This window comes from Gossypium hirsutum, chromosome D07 (assembly GCF_007990345.1).
Source record: "Gossypium hirsutum isolate 1008001.06 chromosome D07, Gossypium_hirsutum_v2.1, whole genome shotgun sequence".
In the NCBI taxonomy this organism is placed as follows: Eukaryota; Viridiplantae; Streptophyta; class Magnoliopsida; order Malvales; family Malvaceae; genus Gossypium; species Gossypium hirsutum.
The window spans coordinates 21275522-21291823 of NC_053443.1; the positions used below are offsets into that span (position 1 = coordinate 21275522).

The following is a 16302-nucleotide window of genomic DNA, read 5'->3' on the forward strand; positions in this document are numbered from 1 at the left end:
AATTATAGATTTAAAATTAATTAAAGGGCCAATGTAATAATTATACCTATATATATGTATAGTGGACGGCATATGTTATAAATATATGTTATAATATTAAGAAATTTTAATTATTAAGTTAAATGTATATTTGTATTATATAATAATTAGTATAATAAAAGGAAATAGAAAAGAAAATGAGATTAAAAGAAAGTGGCATGCAAAATTAAAGTAAAAAGAAGAAAGACAAAGAAAGAAGTCACGCACAGCCTAGGGTTCACAAGCTTTCAAAATTCAATTGGTTAGTCAATTTAGTCCTTTTTCTTGTGATTTTTATGTTTTTAGAATCCCGATACCTGGGGCTACCTGACCCATGTTGTAATTTTAACATTTATTAAGATTTTAAATGTTGTAAATGTTAAATAGTTTTAGTATTAGGGATTAAATTGATAGATTTTTAAACTAGAAATGGAAAAGGATTAAATTGCAGGACAAATTGTAAATTTTGAGTAATAGGGACTAAATTGTGAAAAATTCAATATTTAGGGGTTTAATTGAAAATAAAGAGTTAAATTTAGTTTAAAGTGAAATTTGTATAAAAATATAAAAATAATTGTAAAGAATAAAAATTAGTCTCGGTTTAGGGACTGAATTGGAATTTAGGCAAATATTGAGTAAAAATTGAAATATTCAATATGAAATTGAATTTTGTTGTATTGATGAATTTTAATTATTTTAATTCCGTAGCTAATGTCGTACCGGAATCTTTGACTAAAAAGGGGAAGAATAAAATTGATGTCGAATAGCTCAGAATCCACAGTTTGTATTTCTATAATCCGAACATAGTTGTTAATTGTTATAATTCGATTTAATGCATATGGTAAGTGTTGAGGTGAGTATTTGACATTTTGATAATTTATTGAAATGGATTGCATTGGTATATACATTATGAATGTATTGATTGTTGAATTGAAATGAATATTTGTGCTAATGTGAAAGTTGGTTATTGGTTATTATATATTGAAGTGAATTCATATGTATAAGTGATTTTATGAAAACTTGATATTGGGTATTGGTTGTATTTGAAATGTGAAATTAAACCCTATTAACTGTATCGGGCTAAGTCAGATATAGATGGCATGCCATAAGATAGAAAGAGTTCAGGGATTTCTTCGACTTCGAGTCAATGAGGCACTAGGTGCAAATTTACTTCGATTTAAGACACTGGATGTCAATTTATATAGCATTGGACACAGTTATTGCTTCGTATTTATCCGATGAGGCACTGGGTGCCAAACTGGTGTGTTGGTTGGATTCATGTATCCGTCCGAGTCCGAGTCCGAGTCGTGTTAATAGGGCTAATTAAATAAAATGGTTCTATGATTGATATTGGATGATATTGTATGAAAATTGAAAATGGGATAGTGATTTGTAACATGAAAATGAGATACGTTGTGACTAAATGAAATATATGAGTTATGTACTCATGAATTGGATATGGAATGGATAATGCCATTTTTTAAATGAAATATGAATCAAATTGTGAAAAGTTATTTATATAGCAAGTGATGAGAATTGAGTATGGTATGAAATCATGTAGTCATGAATTGAGTATTGAATGGCTAATGTCGTTGTATAAATAAATATGATTTGATATGTGAATAGATATTTATATAGCAATTGTGTGAATTGGGACACTGTTAAACAAATGAAATATGATAGCATGTATAAATTGAGTATAGTATGAAATGATATACTAATATGTATGAATTCAAAAGGTTGGCATACGATAGTTGTGATCTTAGACAATAATATTGTTTAAAATTCAATTGTGCATTTTATATTATCTTGTCTTTAAATGTTCAGATTATAGAAATATCATTGAGTTTTACTTAGTGTACAATTTTGTTTTCTGTGCGGAGGTTAGGTACTCCTCTTTGATCGTCGATTCAACATCCAGAAACGATCCCGATCTCAAATGTGGTGATGTTACCTTTTGTAGTGGCATGTACTTAAGATATGTTTGAGTCTTAATGAATTTGGTATATGTTATGTATTTGAATTTGAGTATAATGTTGTTTGGTATGTATATAAGCACATGTTTGTTTGGAGCCTTAATTTGGGCATGCTGTATTGAACTAAAATAGGTTAGATGTTTGTGAATTTTAGTTGATGTTTATGTGGTTATGAACTAGGCAAAAATGGAGTGATTTTTGTATGTTTATGATTTTGTTTTGAATAATGCTTTGATGATATGATTTGATGATATAAATGTGGAACTAGTGAGGATACATTGGTTAGGCACCTAGGATAATTGTTTTGGCATGTTTTTGGGGTGTTTGATCGTGTTTTGGATAGGTTAAATGAATGGTTTTTGAGTTGCTTAAAGCCCGAGGAAGTATGAAATGGTAAACTTGTGTTTTAAGGTACATTTTAGGTCCACACGGCCAGACACATGGGCGTGTGACTTGGCCATGTGAAACACATAGCTTGGACATGGGCGTGTGAGGCTATTTCAAAGGGCACACGGCCTAGCATACGGACGTGTGGCTTGGCCGAGTGAACCAAGTCAGTGAGTTACATGGGTACAGACACGGCCGTGTGTCCCTACTTCGAATGCCCACACAGGCATGTGACTTGGTCATGTGAGTCACACAGCCTGGCCACACAGCTGTGTGAACCCTGCAGTTAAAATTCTTCTAACTTTTTCCTAAAATTTTCAAAGTTCCTGATTTAGTCCCAAATCATTTCTAAAGTGATTTTAAGCCCTTAAAGGCTTTAATGAGGGACTCTATGCATGTTCATGATGAGTTATATTATAATTTTTAAAATGTTTGGAAATGAATGGTTTAGATTACAATTACTCGGTAATGCTCTGAAACCCTATTTCAACAACAGATATGAGTTTGGGGTGTTACAAGTTTGGTAACTTATGATGACTTGGTGTTTGGATTCATATATGGAAATGAACATATATGTATTTCATGTTTAATGATATGATGATTTATAGCTAAGTGTGTGACATATGGAATGGCATGAGATAAAGTAGAAATGGTAGCTTGTTTGGTTGATAAATAAAGAGGAAATGCATTTGAACAATTGTAACATAAAACATGCTTGTAAAATATGGTCTAATCTTGATAGTTGATGGTCATGCTTAATTTTTATAAGTTCTAGATGTGTATATGTGCACACAAGTGTTTGAAATGGAAGTGGATTGGTAAGTTTTAAGGATTCTTAACATAGGTAAAATTGGTAATTGAATGACTTGTTTGATGATTGATTCGTGACATGAAATGTTAAGTTATTTTATGTATAGCTAGTAATTGTCTTGAGAAGATGATAAATATAGATGTTGACCTTGCTTAGCATTTTTTTGGTAGGTTTTGATTCAATTGAAATTGGTATTTGATGAACATGTTGATAGGTTTGGTTGGAAACTTCGAAATAGATACCAATTGATTAACTTATACCAAAAATAGAGTCCACTTCTCGACGACTAACCTACCTCGTCGCAACGTCGACCAATAGTGAGTCACATCACAATATCGAGTAGCCTAATTTCACGATGTGACATATTATTTTGGCGATGTCACAATGTGGAAGAGATGGTGTCACGACAACTGCCCTAAACTTTTAAAACTTTTCAATTTGGTCCTAATTCTTGTTCGGATTAACAAAAAAGCTTTTGTAAGCTCGATTAAGACTCAAATTTGATTATTTAACATGATTTGAACGTGTTTGACACTTAATTGCATGTTTGAATATTATTTAATGCATTTTTACTATATTTGCTCCGACAACGAATGTGGCATCTTGTAGCTCAAACCCAACAATCGGGTCAGGGGAAGGGCGTTACAATCTCCCTCATGTAGCTAATATGGTGAGAATGAGAGTATAGATTACATTTTTTTTGTCCATTTGTGCAGGCTGTTTGGAGTGCTATTGGTTTTTCATTCGATCAGTCAACAATGGCTGACATATTTTGCAAGCTTCTTGACTTTGCAACTTTTGAGCATCTACAGTGTGTATTGGTGTTATGTTGGATGTGGTTTAATTGCAATTATTTTGTTTGGAAAGGGGAATATGTGGTTGCACGATTAGTCATTCGGGTCATTGGCAGTAGCCAATAGGGTGTTTGGTGCGGTTGATGTTAGTGGTGACCTAGACGGAGTGACTCGTGGTCAAGGACTGGTTGGTTGGGCACTTTTGGAAGGTGGCCTACTAAGATGTAATGTAGATTCTGCTTGTTTCAAGCAAGAGGGGGCTACAGGGTATGTGGCCATAGTTCAGGACTCTACAAGTTGTGTGTATAAAAGTTTTTTAGGTTTTTTTAATATTCATTTTAGTCCTTCCATCTCTAAAGCTTTTGCCATTAGGGAGGCCTTGTCACGGTTAAAATCTTTGCCCTTCAATAATGGTATAGTTTAGTCGGATTGTCTGCTTGTAATTTCAGCATCGTCACACCCATCATCTAATTTTTCAAAACTAAATGTGATGTTACACGATTTTTTACTGATGAATCAATTTCACCATCTTTCCTTTTGTTGGACTTGTTGGTGTGCCAACAAGAAGGCTCATTCCTTAGCTCGAGTGCTTTGTTATATGCAAACCACATGAAATGGAATGGCTTTCCCATCATTTCTTTTAATGAGAACATTTAGTCTATAATTGAAGATAGTGTGATTGGGGAGTGTGGATGATAGGTTCGGGTGTATAAGGTGAGCTTGCTAGCTTAGGCTTTAGTTTGTCTGTATCCTCAGTCTACTTGTTGTCTTAATTTTTTTTCTCATTAATGGATTTCCTTTTTTTTTCTAAAAAAATCAACAAAATCTTACGCATAGTGTAATTTAAACTTAAAACACCATAGTTTTAAACAAGGGCGACATCGGGGGTTAACAAGTGCCTCGACACCCCTAAAATGAAAAATTTTAGTTTTGACCCTTTAAATTCTATAAAACTTTAAATTAGTACAAGATTAAGTTGCATTTTAACCCCTCAAAATGATAATTTTTTTAGTTAGTCTTTTAAAAAATTATAAAGTTATAAACTATTAAAATATTGAAATTGCATTTAGCTCTCATAAAAATATACAACTAAAATTTGACCTCCCAAAAAAATTTTTGGCTTCGCCCTTAGTTTTAAATTTTCCATTTTACTATTTTAATTAAGATTTATTTTGATTTTTATATAAACTTTTAAAATATATATTTACATAATAGTTTCAATCCACAATCGTGAGTGTGGCATAATCTAATTTACTTTTAATTACTTTTACATTTACTCATTCAGTTATTGAGAAGTCATTGTATGATCCAATAATGTCATACATCACATACAAGCAAAAATGAAGTACTAAATTTTGGTTTTTGGACTAGGATAAAAATAAATAAATTATTGAGGAGAGCAAACCTATTTTTTTATTCTAAAAGAGTTAAATTAAATTGTTAATTTTTAAAAGGCTCTAAAATTGTAATAAATCATTTCATCTAAAGGAGAGAAGGTTTTTTTGTACACATAAATTTCGAGTCATAAATTGACTATGGAAAATTTGGAATCAAATTTTATTTACAACTTGAAAAGAAGTTACAATAAATGGATATTTCTTTACAAAGAAAACTCTTTTGATTCTTTCCTCTGGTTTGGCTTTGATGCAAGGGTCCTCTAGACTTGATCTTGGAAGGATGCAGTTTGCTTCAAGTGTCGCAATGACTTGCTCTTGAAATGGTTTTGGACCTCCTTTCTTTAGCTGAACTGGTTGAAAAGCGACTTTCTTCATAAACGACTTTTGACTCCTTTTCCACAGTTGAACTAGATTGGAAGAGGACTTTTCTTTAGAATTGATGTGACATTTACTAGAATTTCTTCAAGTTCTTCAGTTTCTTCTAGAATGTAAACTATTCATTTAAAGTGATCCACAAAGATTAAATTAGTTTATTTATTATTTATCTCTTATTAATTTAATTAATTAGAGATAAAATAATCATTTAATATTATCACTTAATTATTTTAATTTAATTAGTGATAATATAAATCTTTTATTATTTATCTCTTAATTAATTCAATTGGTTAGAGAACAATAATTTTTGCACAATATATGAAGTTATCATTTTCACCCACAATAATTTTGACTTGACACTTGATGCTTTTTGTACGTTGTACACAATTTTTTTCGTATACAATCATGCTTGCCTCTTTGTATTCGCCTCTAAATACAAGTCTCTATATATAATGTTTGAGGCATTAATAATAGATCTATATAGTTTATCAATAAAGATTATATTATTTCATTTAAAAATCAAGTTGTTCTTGGGTTGAGTGACCCACTTAGCTTATAGGCTTGATCCGGGATATAGAAGGGATTTATATGTCTCGATTAAATTTGAGTTCAATTTAAATAATAAAAAATAATATTTTAAAATTAATTTTAATTAAAAATATTAATAAAAAATAATTTTTAAATATTTTGTTAATAATTGAATGGTAAAACAAGTTAACAAGTCGAGATAGGTCGAGTAGAAAACGAACTTAGACTTAAATTTTTTGGAATTTGGTTGTAGCCTGGCTCAACCAATGAATAGGTTTATTTAAAAGCAAGATCATTTGTATTCATTTTAAAAAACTTTTAGACTTTACTTGATAGAGTGGAAAGAAAATTAAAAGGAAAACTAAAATGATAGAAAAGATCATTTTTCTTTCCATAGGTGTGTTTGGTAAGAGAGATGGAAAAATGGGAAGAAAATTACTTTTTCTTTTCATCCATTGCTTGGTAGAACTGAAAAATGGAAGCAAAGAAAATAAAACATTCGAAAAATACATAATTTTGAATTAAAATGTAATTCTCTCTCATTTTCTCTCTTCTCATCGTTGTAACTTGGAAAGATTGATTTTTATGCATTATGATGAAATATATCATCCCTTCTATTTTCTTTCCTCTCACTTTTCTTCCCAACGAAGCACATTCAAAATTTATTTGTTTTTCATTTTTCTACCCAACCAAGCACATCCTTGATAATATATTATTTGATTGGTTGATATTATATACAAATGTAACACCCCCCATACTCGACCAGCTAGCCAAGCTCGAGCACCGGAATGTTACATTCGTTATTGAAACAACTTTAGAGAAATTATGTTCAGATACACTTCCTAATCAAGTTAACAAAAAAATTTACAGTCAATATAAAATTTTGATTTCATTCTGAGGTTCAATCGAGGTCTCGTTAGCTCTTTCAACAGTTTATAGGCCATTTAGAACCTATTTGCAAAATTTTCATATTTCTAGGGACGATGTCGAGACGCCATGATCTTCACGTCACAATGTGGTCATCCGACTTGGGGCGTCACAACGTTGGATGGACTCGTCTCAACATGACCTCTATATTCTCAATTTTTCCATGTTTTCAATTCTTTACAATCTAGTACCACTTCTTATTCCACTTTTCACTTTATTCACTATATTATTCATTCATATAACCTAATCTCAACTTTTAGCATCATACATTCTTACTAAAATGCTATATTTATGCTTTGACATATGCTACGTACATGCCATATACTTATCCATAAATTCAAAACATGTTGTTTCCCTTTCAATCCTTATTGATGTAATGAGATGTATCAAAATTGCCTTTTCGAATGGCTTGATTTTAAACCTTCAATTCAATCTCCTACCTACACATTTAAAACATGCATTAAGCCCATAAAAACTTAGTAAATACCCAATGAACTCAAAAATTTTAACTCTATATATTATATTTATCTGAAATCCTATTATTATAATTCTATCCTCTAATTTCACTAAATTCTTAACATTTTCATATTCATTTCCAAATTCACTTAGTTACTAAATTTTGACTTCTTATTCACTTATGATTACTATCATTTATATTTACACTTATTCATACTTCTAATTTATTTGCTACATTTCACTTCACTTGCACTTTTGGTTCATCATATTTTCACTTCACAATTCAACAAAGTTGTTATTGAATTTTACTTACTTCTACTTCATAGTTCTAAATCTGATTTTTAAATTCACTTACTTGGATATTTGTGCAGCCCATTTGTAAACATAGTCGAACACATAGGATATGTGAAAAGAACACTAAAATGCACCGAAGTGCAGAGTCACTTAGGTGCTCCGAAGAGCCCTAGTCACTAGTATGCACCGAAGTGTCACTGTCACTAGTCACTAGCACACTTATTCAATTTTCCTAATGGCATGTCATTTATATCCTAATAGTTCTAAATTTGTCTACATGGGCTTTTTGAATTGTTCTCTTCATTATATATTCAATTAATTAATTTTGAACAATCCATATTTACACTTTTTGAAATTTAATCACTATATCATAAAATTTACTATTATTTGTATTTCAGTCACACTTTCACTTTCAGCACGTGCACTAAGTCATCATACTTCATTCTCATTCTATTTATTAATGCACTATTTTCACATGTCAAATTTCATACATTTCTCAATTCAACTATAACTTTTACACTTTTCAATTTCGTCTTATTCTTTTCTTCATTATTTAAAGAACAATTGTAATTTTAATTACAATAATAATGAATTTGTTTACATTCTCTATTTTCTTTTTTTCACTTATCAAATATTTACATGTAAGACGTTCACAATATTTATTTTTAGCCCTTTTTGTCATAAAAATTCAATAATCACTAATTAATTTCATTAGATAAAATTATTTTCATGTAACACTTTATTCACATGATTTATTTCAATACTCTATTTCACATAAAAAAAATTATGCATTTCACTTCACATATTTTCAACCACACATTTCTCAAGTTCTATAATTTAGTCATTGTCATTATAAAATTCCATACTTTTCCACAATTTCACTTATTCAACTCTTTAAGCATTTTTCATCATCTCATAACACACATATTATACTTTTATCATAATTTCCTACTTCACATGTTAAATTATTTCACACCTTATTTTAGTAACCTACTACATATTTCACAAAGTTCACATTTTAATCCTTAAATAACAAGAAAATTCATGGGTACTTACCTTTTTCCTATCCAAAATCACTTGCTTTTCTCTTCTCCTTATCACTTGATTCACTTTCTCAATTTTTTTTTCTTGTTCTCTTTAAATCAAGCTTTAGCTTGATTTTCTCTCTCCTTCAACTTCTATTTTCTTGAATCTAAATTGATATTCTTGCTTTCCATAAACTCCTTATCATTTCTCTCTTTTGATAGTTATGGAAATTCCTTGAATTTCTAGGTGAAAATGGTGAATTTTTTTTGTGAAAAGACCAAATTGTAAAGAAAACAAAACTTTCTTTCTTCTCGTTAGAAACATGAAAAGGTGAAGAACTTTCTTCATCTTTCTTTCTTTTTTTTACTAGTTTTAATTAAATAAAATATTAATAAATATCTAATTAAAATATTAATAAAATAATATTTAACTAATTTATTTATTTAAAAATATCACCAACATCATCATTACGCTGCAAAATTATCTTCTTGCTAAATGACCACTATGCACATCATTATCCTTCAAAATTCTGACCCTGAATCATCACTTAAATTGGTAAAATTAAGATTTAGTCCTTCATATTTTTCCACTTATTCAATTTGGTCCCTACACACCAATTTCGTGTCATAAGAAATGGTTTATGTTCACTTTTGGTCCTTCAAATTTCTCACATTTATACTTCAACCCTCAAATTTTGAATAATTATACTTGAGCCACAACTTTTCACATCCTTACGATTTAGTCCTTACTTTAAATCAATATTCTACAACCTACTTCTTAATTCAAATTTTCCTTGAGATCACTTAACCTTCTCTCTTACCACTTTGTTAGCTCGATAGTTCAACTCAAAATCACCAAAAGGAGGGGTGAATTGGCCTCTTAAAAAATTTACGGTTGCTAAGGAAAAGATAGAGACAATGAACACTTCGATTTGTAGAGGTTTGGCCCCAATTACCTACTCCACTACCTTAGCTTTCTACAACTAAGGATTTTCTTGAATTCACTAATTTGATAACCTTTAAGGATAAGGTTTAACCTTACAAACTCCCTTAAGGTTTCTACCCAAACCTTAAGACACAAACCTTGATCTCAAAGAGTAAACACAAATAGCAAACTAAGAAGAAATGCTTACAAGATTGAATTGTTTGGCAATTAAACACTAATAAACAAGAATACACTTGAGCTAAAAGAATAACAATGAAAGCTCACAAATGTATACAAGAAAAGTATAAAAATTGAGCACAAGGGTTGATTGATAGATCTTTTAGGCTTGTATTATTTCTCTTCTTATTGTAGGATCTTTTAAAGCTGGTATTTATACCCTCTAATTAATTTCCAATCGTTGTGGTTATTGGAGATATAAATAGAGCCATTAGGGATGTGAAAACCAATGCATTTAATTCACCTACAACAGCGAGTATTGATACTAGCTAAAAAGGTATCAATAATTTTTGCATTAAATGCATAATTCAGTAACCATTGGAGCTAAAAATATCGATACTGGATAAATTCTATTGATACCATATAAAAAGTATCGATACTGGATCGATACCTAGCTGAAAGAGTTGAGAAACAGAATGTCAATTTGGTATTAGTTTTAAGAGATGTATCGATATTTTGAGAACTATCGATACTTCTTGTCCTAGAGCTATATTGACTTGTTTTAAAAACAGTTTGACTAATTGAAAGAATTCTAATGTTTTAAAAACAGTTTGACTAATTGAAAGAATTCTAACTTATTAAAATTATTTTGACTTGATTTTAAAGTTGATAAAAAATTTCTAAGAGTTCAAAGTAAAAAATTCAAAATTTTTATTTGTTAGACTTTATTTGAGGAATCACTTTGTTAATTTTGTTCAACTTTAACTTTTATTCAAAAACACTTTAATTTGTTATATCAAAACATATTATCAAACAAAGCTTAGTTTAACAACTTTTATATGTCTTTCTCACTTCACCGAGAGGCAGGGGCGAAGTCAGAACAATTTTTTAGTGGGGCTGAATGAAATTTTAATTTTTAATAGTCTATACCTTTATAATTTTTAAAATATTAAATTGAATTTTTATAATTTTAGGGGGGACAAAGTACAATTTTATATTTACTAATTTAAAATTTTAAAAAAATTTAGAGGGCCTAAATAACAATTTTTCATTTTAGGGGAGCCAGGGCCATGCGGGCCCCCCTAAGAATCGCCTCTGGGTTAGGGTCTTTAAAAAAAAAAGAGAAACTGTACAGTATAAGCTATCAATACATAAATTATAATTGTGTTTTCTCTGGTGTAATGCAATTAGTCCACAAATTAGCCAAGGACCGTACTATCAAGTGGGCATCCTTAGAGGAGTAACCACTTGCCCAGGGCAATATATAATTATTGTGAAAAAGACCCACAAAAATGGAGTGAACTGGTAAAACGTGATGTCTCTCTTTAATGTGCATATATTAAAGGAAAACAGCATAATTATGGCACGATAGGAGTAATATGTGCAACAAAACAAAACAAATCTAGGATAATACCTGCTGTTGTTTTGATCAAACCAAAGCAAGATATTGTCCATTCACTACCAAACCTGAAAAGGAACACAATTTGTTAGATTACTTATCCATACTAAAAATTGGTAATGGAAAAAAACGGCGTGGAAGCAACTGAACTTGAGAGAAGCACGGCCATGGGGTCGTCGACGTCTTTTCAAGACTTGAGGAAACGTTCAGATGATTATGAAGACGATGAGGATGATGATGTTGGTCATGATGAAGTGGAGTTGCAGTGGGCTGCAATCGAAAGATTACCCACTTTCAAGCGGATTAGAACAGCTTTGTTTGATCAAAAGTTGTTAAACGCTGGCAAAGATGAGGTATTAGGGAAGAAGGTGATAAATGTTACTCGGCTTGGAGCATTGGAACGCCGCGTTTTTATTGACCATCTGATCACCATAATCGATAAGGACAATCTCAAGCTGTTAAAAAAACTAAAGGAAAGAATGGCCAGGCAAGAAATTAAAACAAGCCAAGCAACCTTTTGAAACTCGTCTTTTTCTTTTCTTTTTGTAATATATAACATTATTGTCATTGCAAATTCTATAATAATTATAATATTGGGGTTTGGAGGTCTCAGACTGAAATTGATATTTTGGAGTTATCAGGGTGGGTTTGGAATTGCCAACAACCGACGTGAGATTTAAGAATCTGAATGTGGAAGCAGAGTGTAAAGTGGTTCATGGAAAGCCCCATATCCCTACTCTTTGGAACACCATCACAAACATATTCTCTGTAAGTGTTTAACGTTGCATATTATAGTGTGACCTTTTAGATTTACTTGTAAAAAAACATACATGATAGCATACAGTGAGTAATGGATGAGATACCTTATGGTGAGCAGGCTATTACAAACGTTAATAGATGTATGTCTCAACCAAACAAGATTAAAATTCTGAACGATGTGAGCGGTATCGTCAAGCCTTCCAGGTAAATGCGAAGGATGTGCCTTTCAAGATTAAGCTATACGTTTTTATTTTGTTTCATTTGAAATCAGGCATGCACCTTAATTTTAATGCAGGATGACGCTGTTGCTTGGCCTTCCTGGCTGTGGAAAAACAACTTTTTTGCAGACACTTGCAGGGAAGCATGACCCGTCTCTCAAGGTTCGTTTCTTACTTATCTAACCAGTTATTGGAAATATACTGGCTGCGCTAAACTAGTTTTGACTCAACAACTGTATATTCAAGTTCAGGTCTCAGGGGAAATCTCTTATAATGGTTACAAGCTCAGTGAGTTTGTTCCTCAGAAAACGTCCGCTTATATAAATCAATATGACTTGCATATTTCTGACATGACTGTAAGAGAGACAATTGATTTCTCAGCACGTTGTCAGGGCATTGGGAGCAGAGCAGGTACATGTATATTGTTTTGTTCTCCATCTTACATTAACAATCAACCCTTCTTACCATTATATTCATCATTTAAATTTGTTTATGATTGGCAGATATTTTGAAAGAACTCAGTAGACGGGAGAAGTTCCTTGGGATCATCCCTGAACCGGATTTAGACACCTATATGAAGGTAACCAGTTATGCAAGAATATGGTTATCTGACATGTTACCATGGCTGCTGTTTTTGACAATAATCTATGGTGGCAGGCAATTTCAGTAGAAGGATTAAAAAGAACACTCCAGACAGATTATATATTAAAGGTGATTCGCTTAATTAAAGGGAAGAAACAAAAGAAGTGTAGTAGTATATTTGGATCCACTTCATTTTGACTTTCATCATAATCTCCAAGTCTTGTCGTTAATTAATAGGCTTTTCCCTAAAGATTTTGCTGACATTTATGATGTTTAGATCTTAGGACTGGATAGTTGTGGTGATACAATTGTGGGAGATTCAATGAGCCGTGGAATCTCTGGCGGTGAAAAGAAAAGGCTGACGATAGGTTTTGTGCCCGTAATCTATACCACTTGCTCATCAATTTATTACTTCTCTTACATGAAATAATGATATATATCTTGAATTTAGTCAATATAATGTATTAATTGAGTAAAAAGGAAATTTTCTAAAATTATTGAACATCAAAACTATATGTCATATTTGAACTTTATTTATTTATAATTATATGTAATTTTAATTTGATTTAATTTTCACAAATAACTAACAATATTTTTGACACAACACCCACTTACATTCATACGTTGCATATACAAATAATTATATTAATCAAATATGAAAATAAATAAACATATTTAGTTTTTAAAGGTGTTCAATTGAATCAAAATTAAAGATTCATGTGTACACATGACCTATAATTAAAGTTTTATATGTATAATTACATCAAATCAAAACTCATATATTAAATACAAATTAGATCAATGTTCATGTGTGAATTTGACATTTACCCCTTTTTAAAATGGTAAATAGATAATCTCTTACAGATACCTTTAGGTTTTGTTAAGCGGACCCATATTAATAATACTAGTTATAGCGTACTCATGATGTGGGTGAAAAAGTTATGCAATAAACATATTTATTAAAAGTTTACATAAAAATTAAATGAATCCTTTATTTAAATGATAAAGTTAAAATGTTTAAAATATATAATGACACGAGTTCAAATTCTACTATTATTAAATTTTTATTGAGTTTATATAAAAGTATTGAAAGACAAATATACTTCCATAATAATATAATTTACTCTATATATATATAACATACTTTAATAATTTTAAATTAAATTGGTATGATACCAACTCAAATTATATTTTAAGGTTAAAAGTTATTAAATTAAATATAGTAGTCCATGATTTCCAATGTATTGAGTGAAGATATTAATATTACCGTATATATCTTAAAAAATTGTCTTTTAGTTAATTTTTAGCATAATCTATAAAGTGAAATTATGTAGTCAAAAGAAAACACATGAGATTTGTGGTTGAAAAAATTTCTTGAGTTAGAAAATTAAATTATTGTATTAATTGCTTAACGTTTCCATTTAATAGGAGAAATGATGGTTGGTCCAACCATAGCATTTTTTATGGATGAAATATCAACCGGCTTAGATAGCTCCACCACCTTTCAAATTGTAACATGCTTACAACAATTGGCCCATGTAATAGGGGCCACGATTTTAATTTCACTTCTTCAACCAACTCCGGAGACCTTTGATCTCTTTGATGACATTATTCTAATGGACGAAGGGAAGATTGTATACAACGGACCTAAGAGTGATGTTCAAGAGTTCTTTGAATATTGTGGCTTCAAGTGCCCACCACGGAAAGGCCTCGCCGACTTCCTACTAGAAGTATGTATCCCAACTCAAAGTGCCAGAACATATACTTGCATTGAATTCTTGAAACATTGTTTTGAAGTTTATTCATCAAACAACAGGTACTCTCCCAAAAAGATCAAGCACAATACTGGTTTCACAGGGACCAACCTCATAGTTATGTTTCTACTGACAAATTCATAGCTGCATTCAAGGAGTTCCATGCTGGACAGAGACTAAATGAAGAACTCTATGCACCCTTCAAAATAGCCGAGGATCACAAGAATGCTTTGTCATTTAATATCTATTCTTTTGAAAAATGGGAATTATTCAAAGCATGCTTAACTAGGGAATGGCTTCTTACCAAGCGTAACTCGTTTCTGTATATGTTCAGATCAGCACAGGTAACTTTTTTTTTTTTGTAGAAGCATAATAACAATTAATTAACATGATATTATTAATTTATGAATCAATATGGAGATGGCAAATATGAATCAACACGCCATGGGTGTTTTTTTTTTTGCTTGCAGCTTGTTTCCTTGTCATTGATAGTTGTGACACTTTTTATACGCACTCAAATGAAGATCGATGAGTTCCATGCAAGAAAGTACATGGCTTGCTTATTTTTTGGTCTTTTGAGAATTTTGACAAGTGGAGTTCCAGAGCTGGCACTTACTAGTTCTAGGCTTGGCATATTCTATAAGCAAAGAGATTTATATTTCTATCCTGCATGGGCTTATTCAATTCCTTCAGCTATTTTAAGGATTCCATTTTCATTTCTGGATACTTTTATTTGGACATCTCTTATATATTTTGGGGTTGGCTACAGTCCAGAACCAGAAAGGTTAGCATTTTAAGGACAATATTCTATTATTATGCTATATATATAGATTTTAATATGTTCTCTAAGTCCCAAGTGTTACTTTTAGGTTCTTCCGTCAGCTTTTCATCCAGTTCCTTCTCCATCAAGTGGGAACCTCAATTTTCCGTTTGATTGCTGTTGTAATTCAAACACCTCCTGTAGCTGCAATTTTTTGTCAGTTTACAGTGATGGCAACATTATTATCCAGTGGCTTCATAGTACCCTTACGTAAGACCAACCTTTTTAGCATGAAGAAATTCTAAAGTTGGATTTGTTCAAAGTATATTCATGTAATTATAACAGACATTGCCTCAATGCAGCATCAATGCCTTCTTGGATAAAGTGGTGCTTTTGGATTTCTCCTCTCTCCCATACGGATATAGGAATCTCAGTGAACGAATTTCTGTCTCCAAGGTGGCAAAAGGTAAATAAATAAAAAATCCCTACCCCTATTTAAAGTTATAATTAATTTTATAAATTTAATATTAATAGTAGACAAATTAAAAATTAATAAAACCAATAAGAAATAAGAAATAAAAGATTTTAAACTCATTATCATGATTTTCTTAATTTAACAAACCGAAAAATAAAAATAGCCAACATTTCTCGCATGCTGGTCTAATATATGATAAATATATAAATATTAAACTAAAGAACTGACTGGCTTTTATTCATTAAATTTTTATTTACAAACTTAA

General features: G+C 30.9%; 1 protein-coding gene across 1 annotated transcript in view; it reads left to right on the forward strand.

The window, feature by feature from the left end:
• The first annotated feature begins 11379 nt into the window (after nucleotides 1–11379).
• The window catches only part of LOC107956094 (ABC transporter G family member 33), a 28066-nt gene continuing 23143 nt past the window's right edge, over nucleotides 11380–16302 (forward strand). The window contains exons 1-13 of the mRNA XM_041096667.1: nucleotides 11380–11976; nucleotides 12131–12257; nucleotides 12367–12452; nucleotides 12544–12628; nucleotides 12718–12877; nucleotides 12970–13046; nucleotides 13124–13177; nucleotides 13326–13416; nucleotides 14477–14778; nucleotides 14865–15146; nucleotides 15273–15586; nucleotides 15672–15832; nucleotides 15925–16028. Coding sequence (XP_040952601.1) covers nucleotides 11609–11976; nucleotides 12131–12257; nucleotides 12367–12452; nucleotides 12544–12628; nucleotides 12718–12877; nucleotides 12970–13046; nucleotides 13124–13177; nucleotides 13326–13416; nucleotides 14477–14778; nucleotides 14865–15146; nucleotides 15273–15586; nucleotides 15672–15832; nucleotides 15925–16028 — 2211 coding nt within the window. The 5' untranslated portion in view covers nucleotides 11380–11608. The remainder of the gene's footprint in view (nucleotides 11977–12130; nucleotides 12258–12366; nucleotides 12453–12543; nucleotides 12629–12717; nucleotides 12878–12969; nucleotides 13047–13123; nucleotides 13178–13325; nucleotides 13417–14476; nucleotides 14779–14864; nucleotides 15147–15272; nucleotides 15587–15671; nucleotides 15833–15924; nucleotides 16029–16302) is intronic.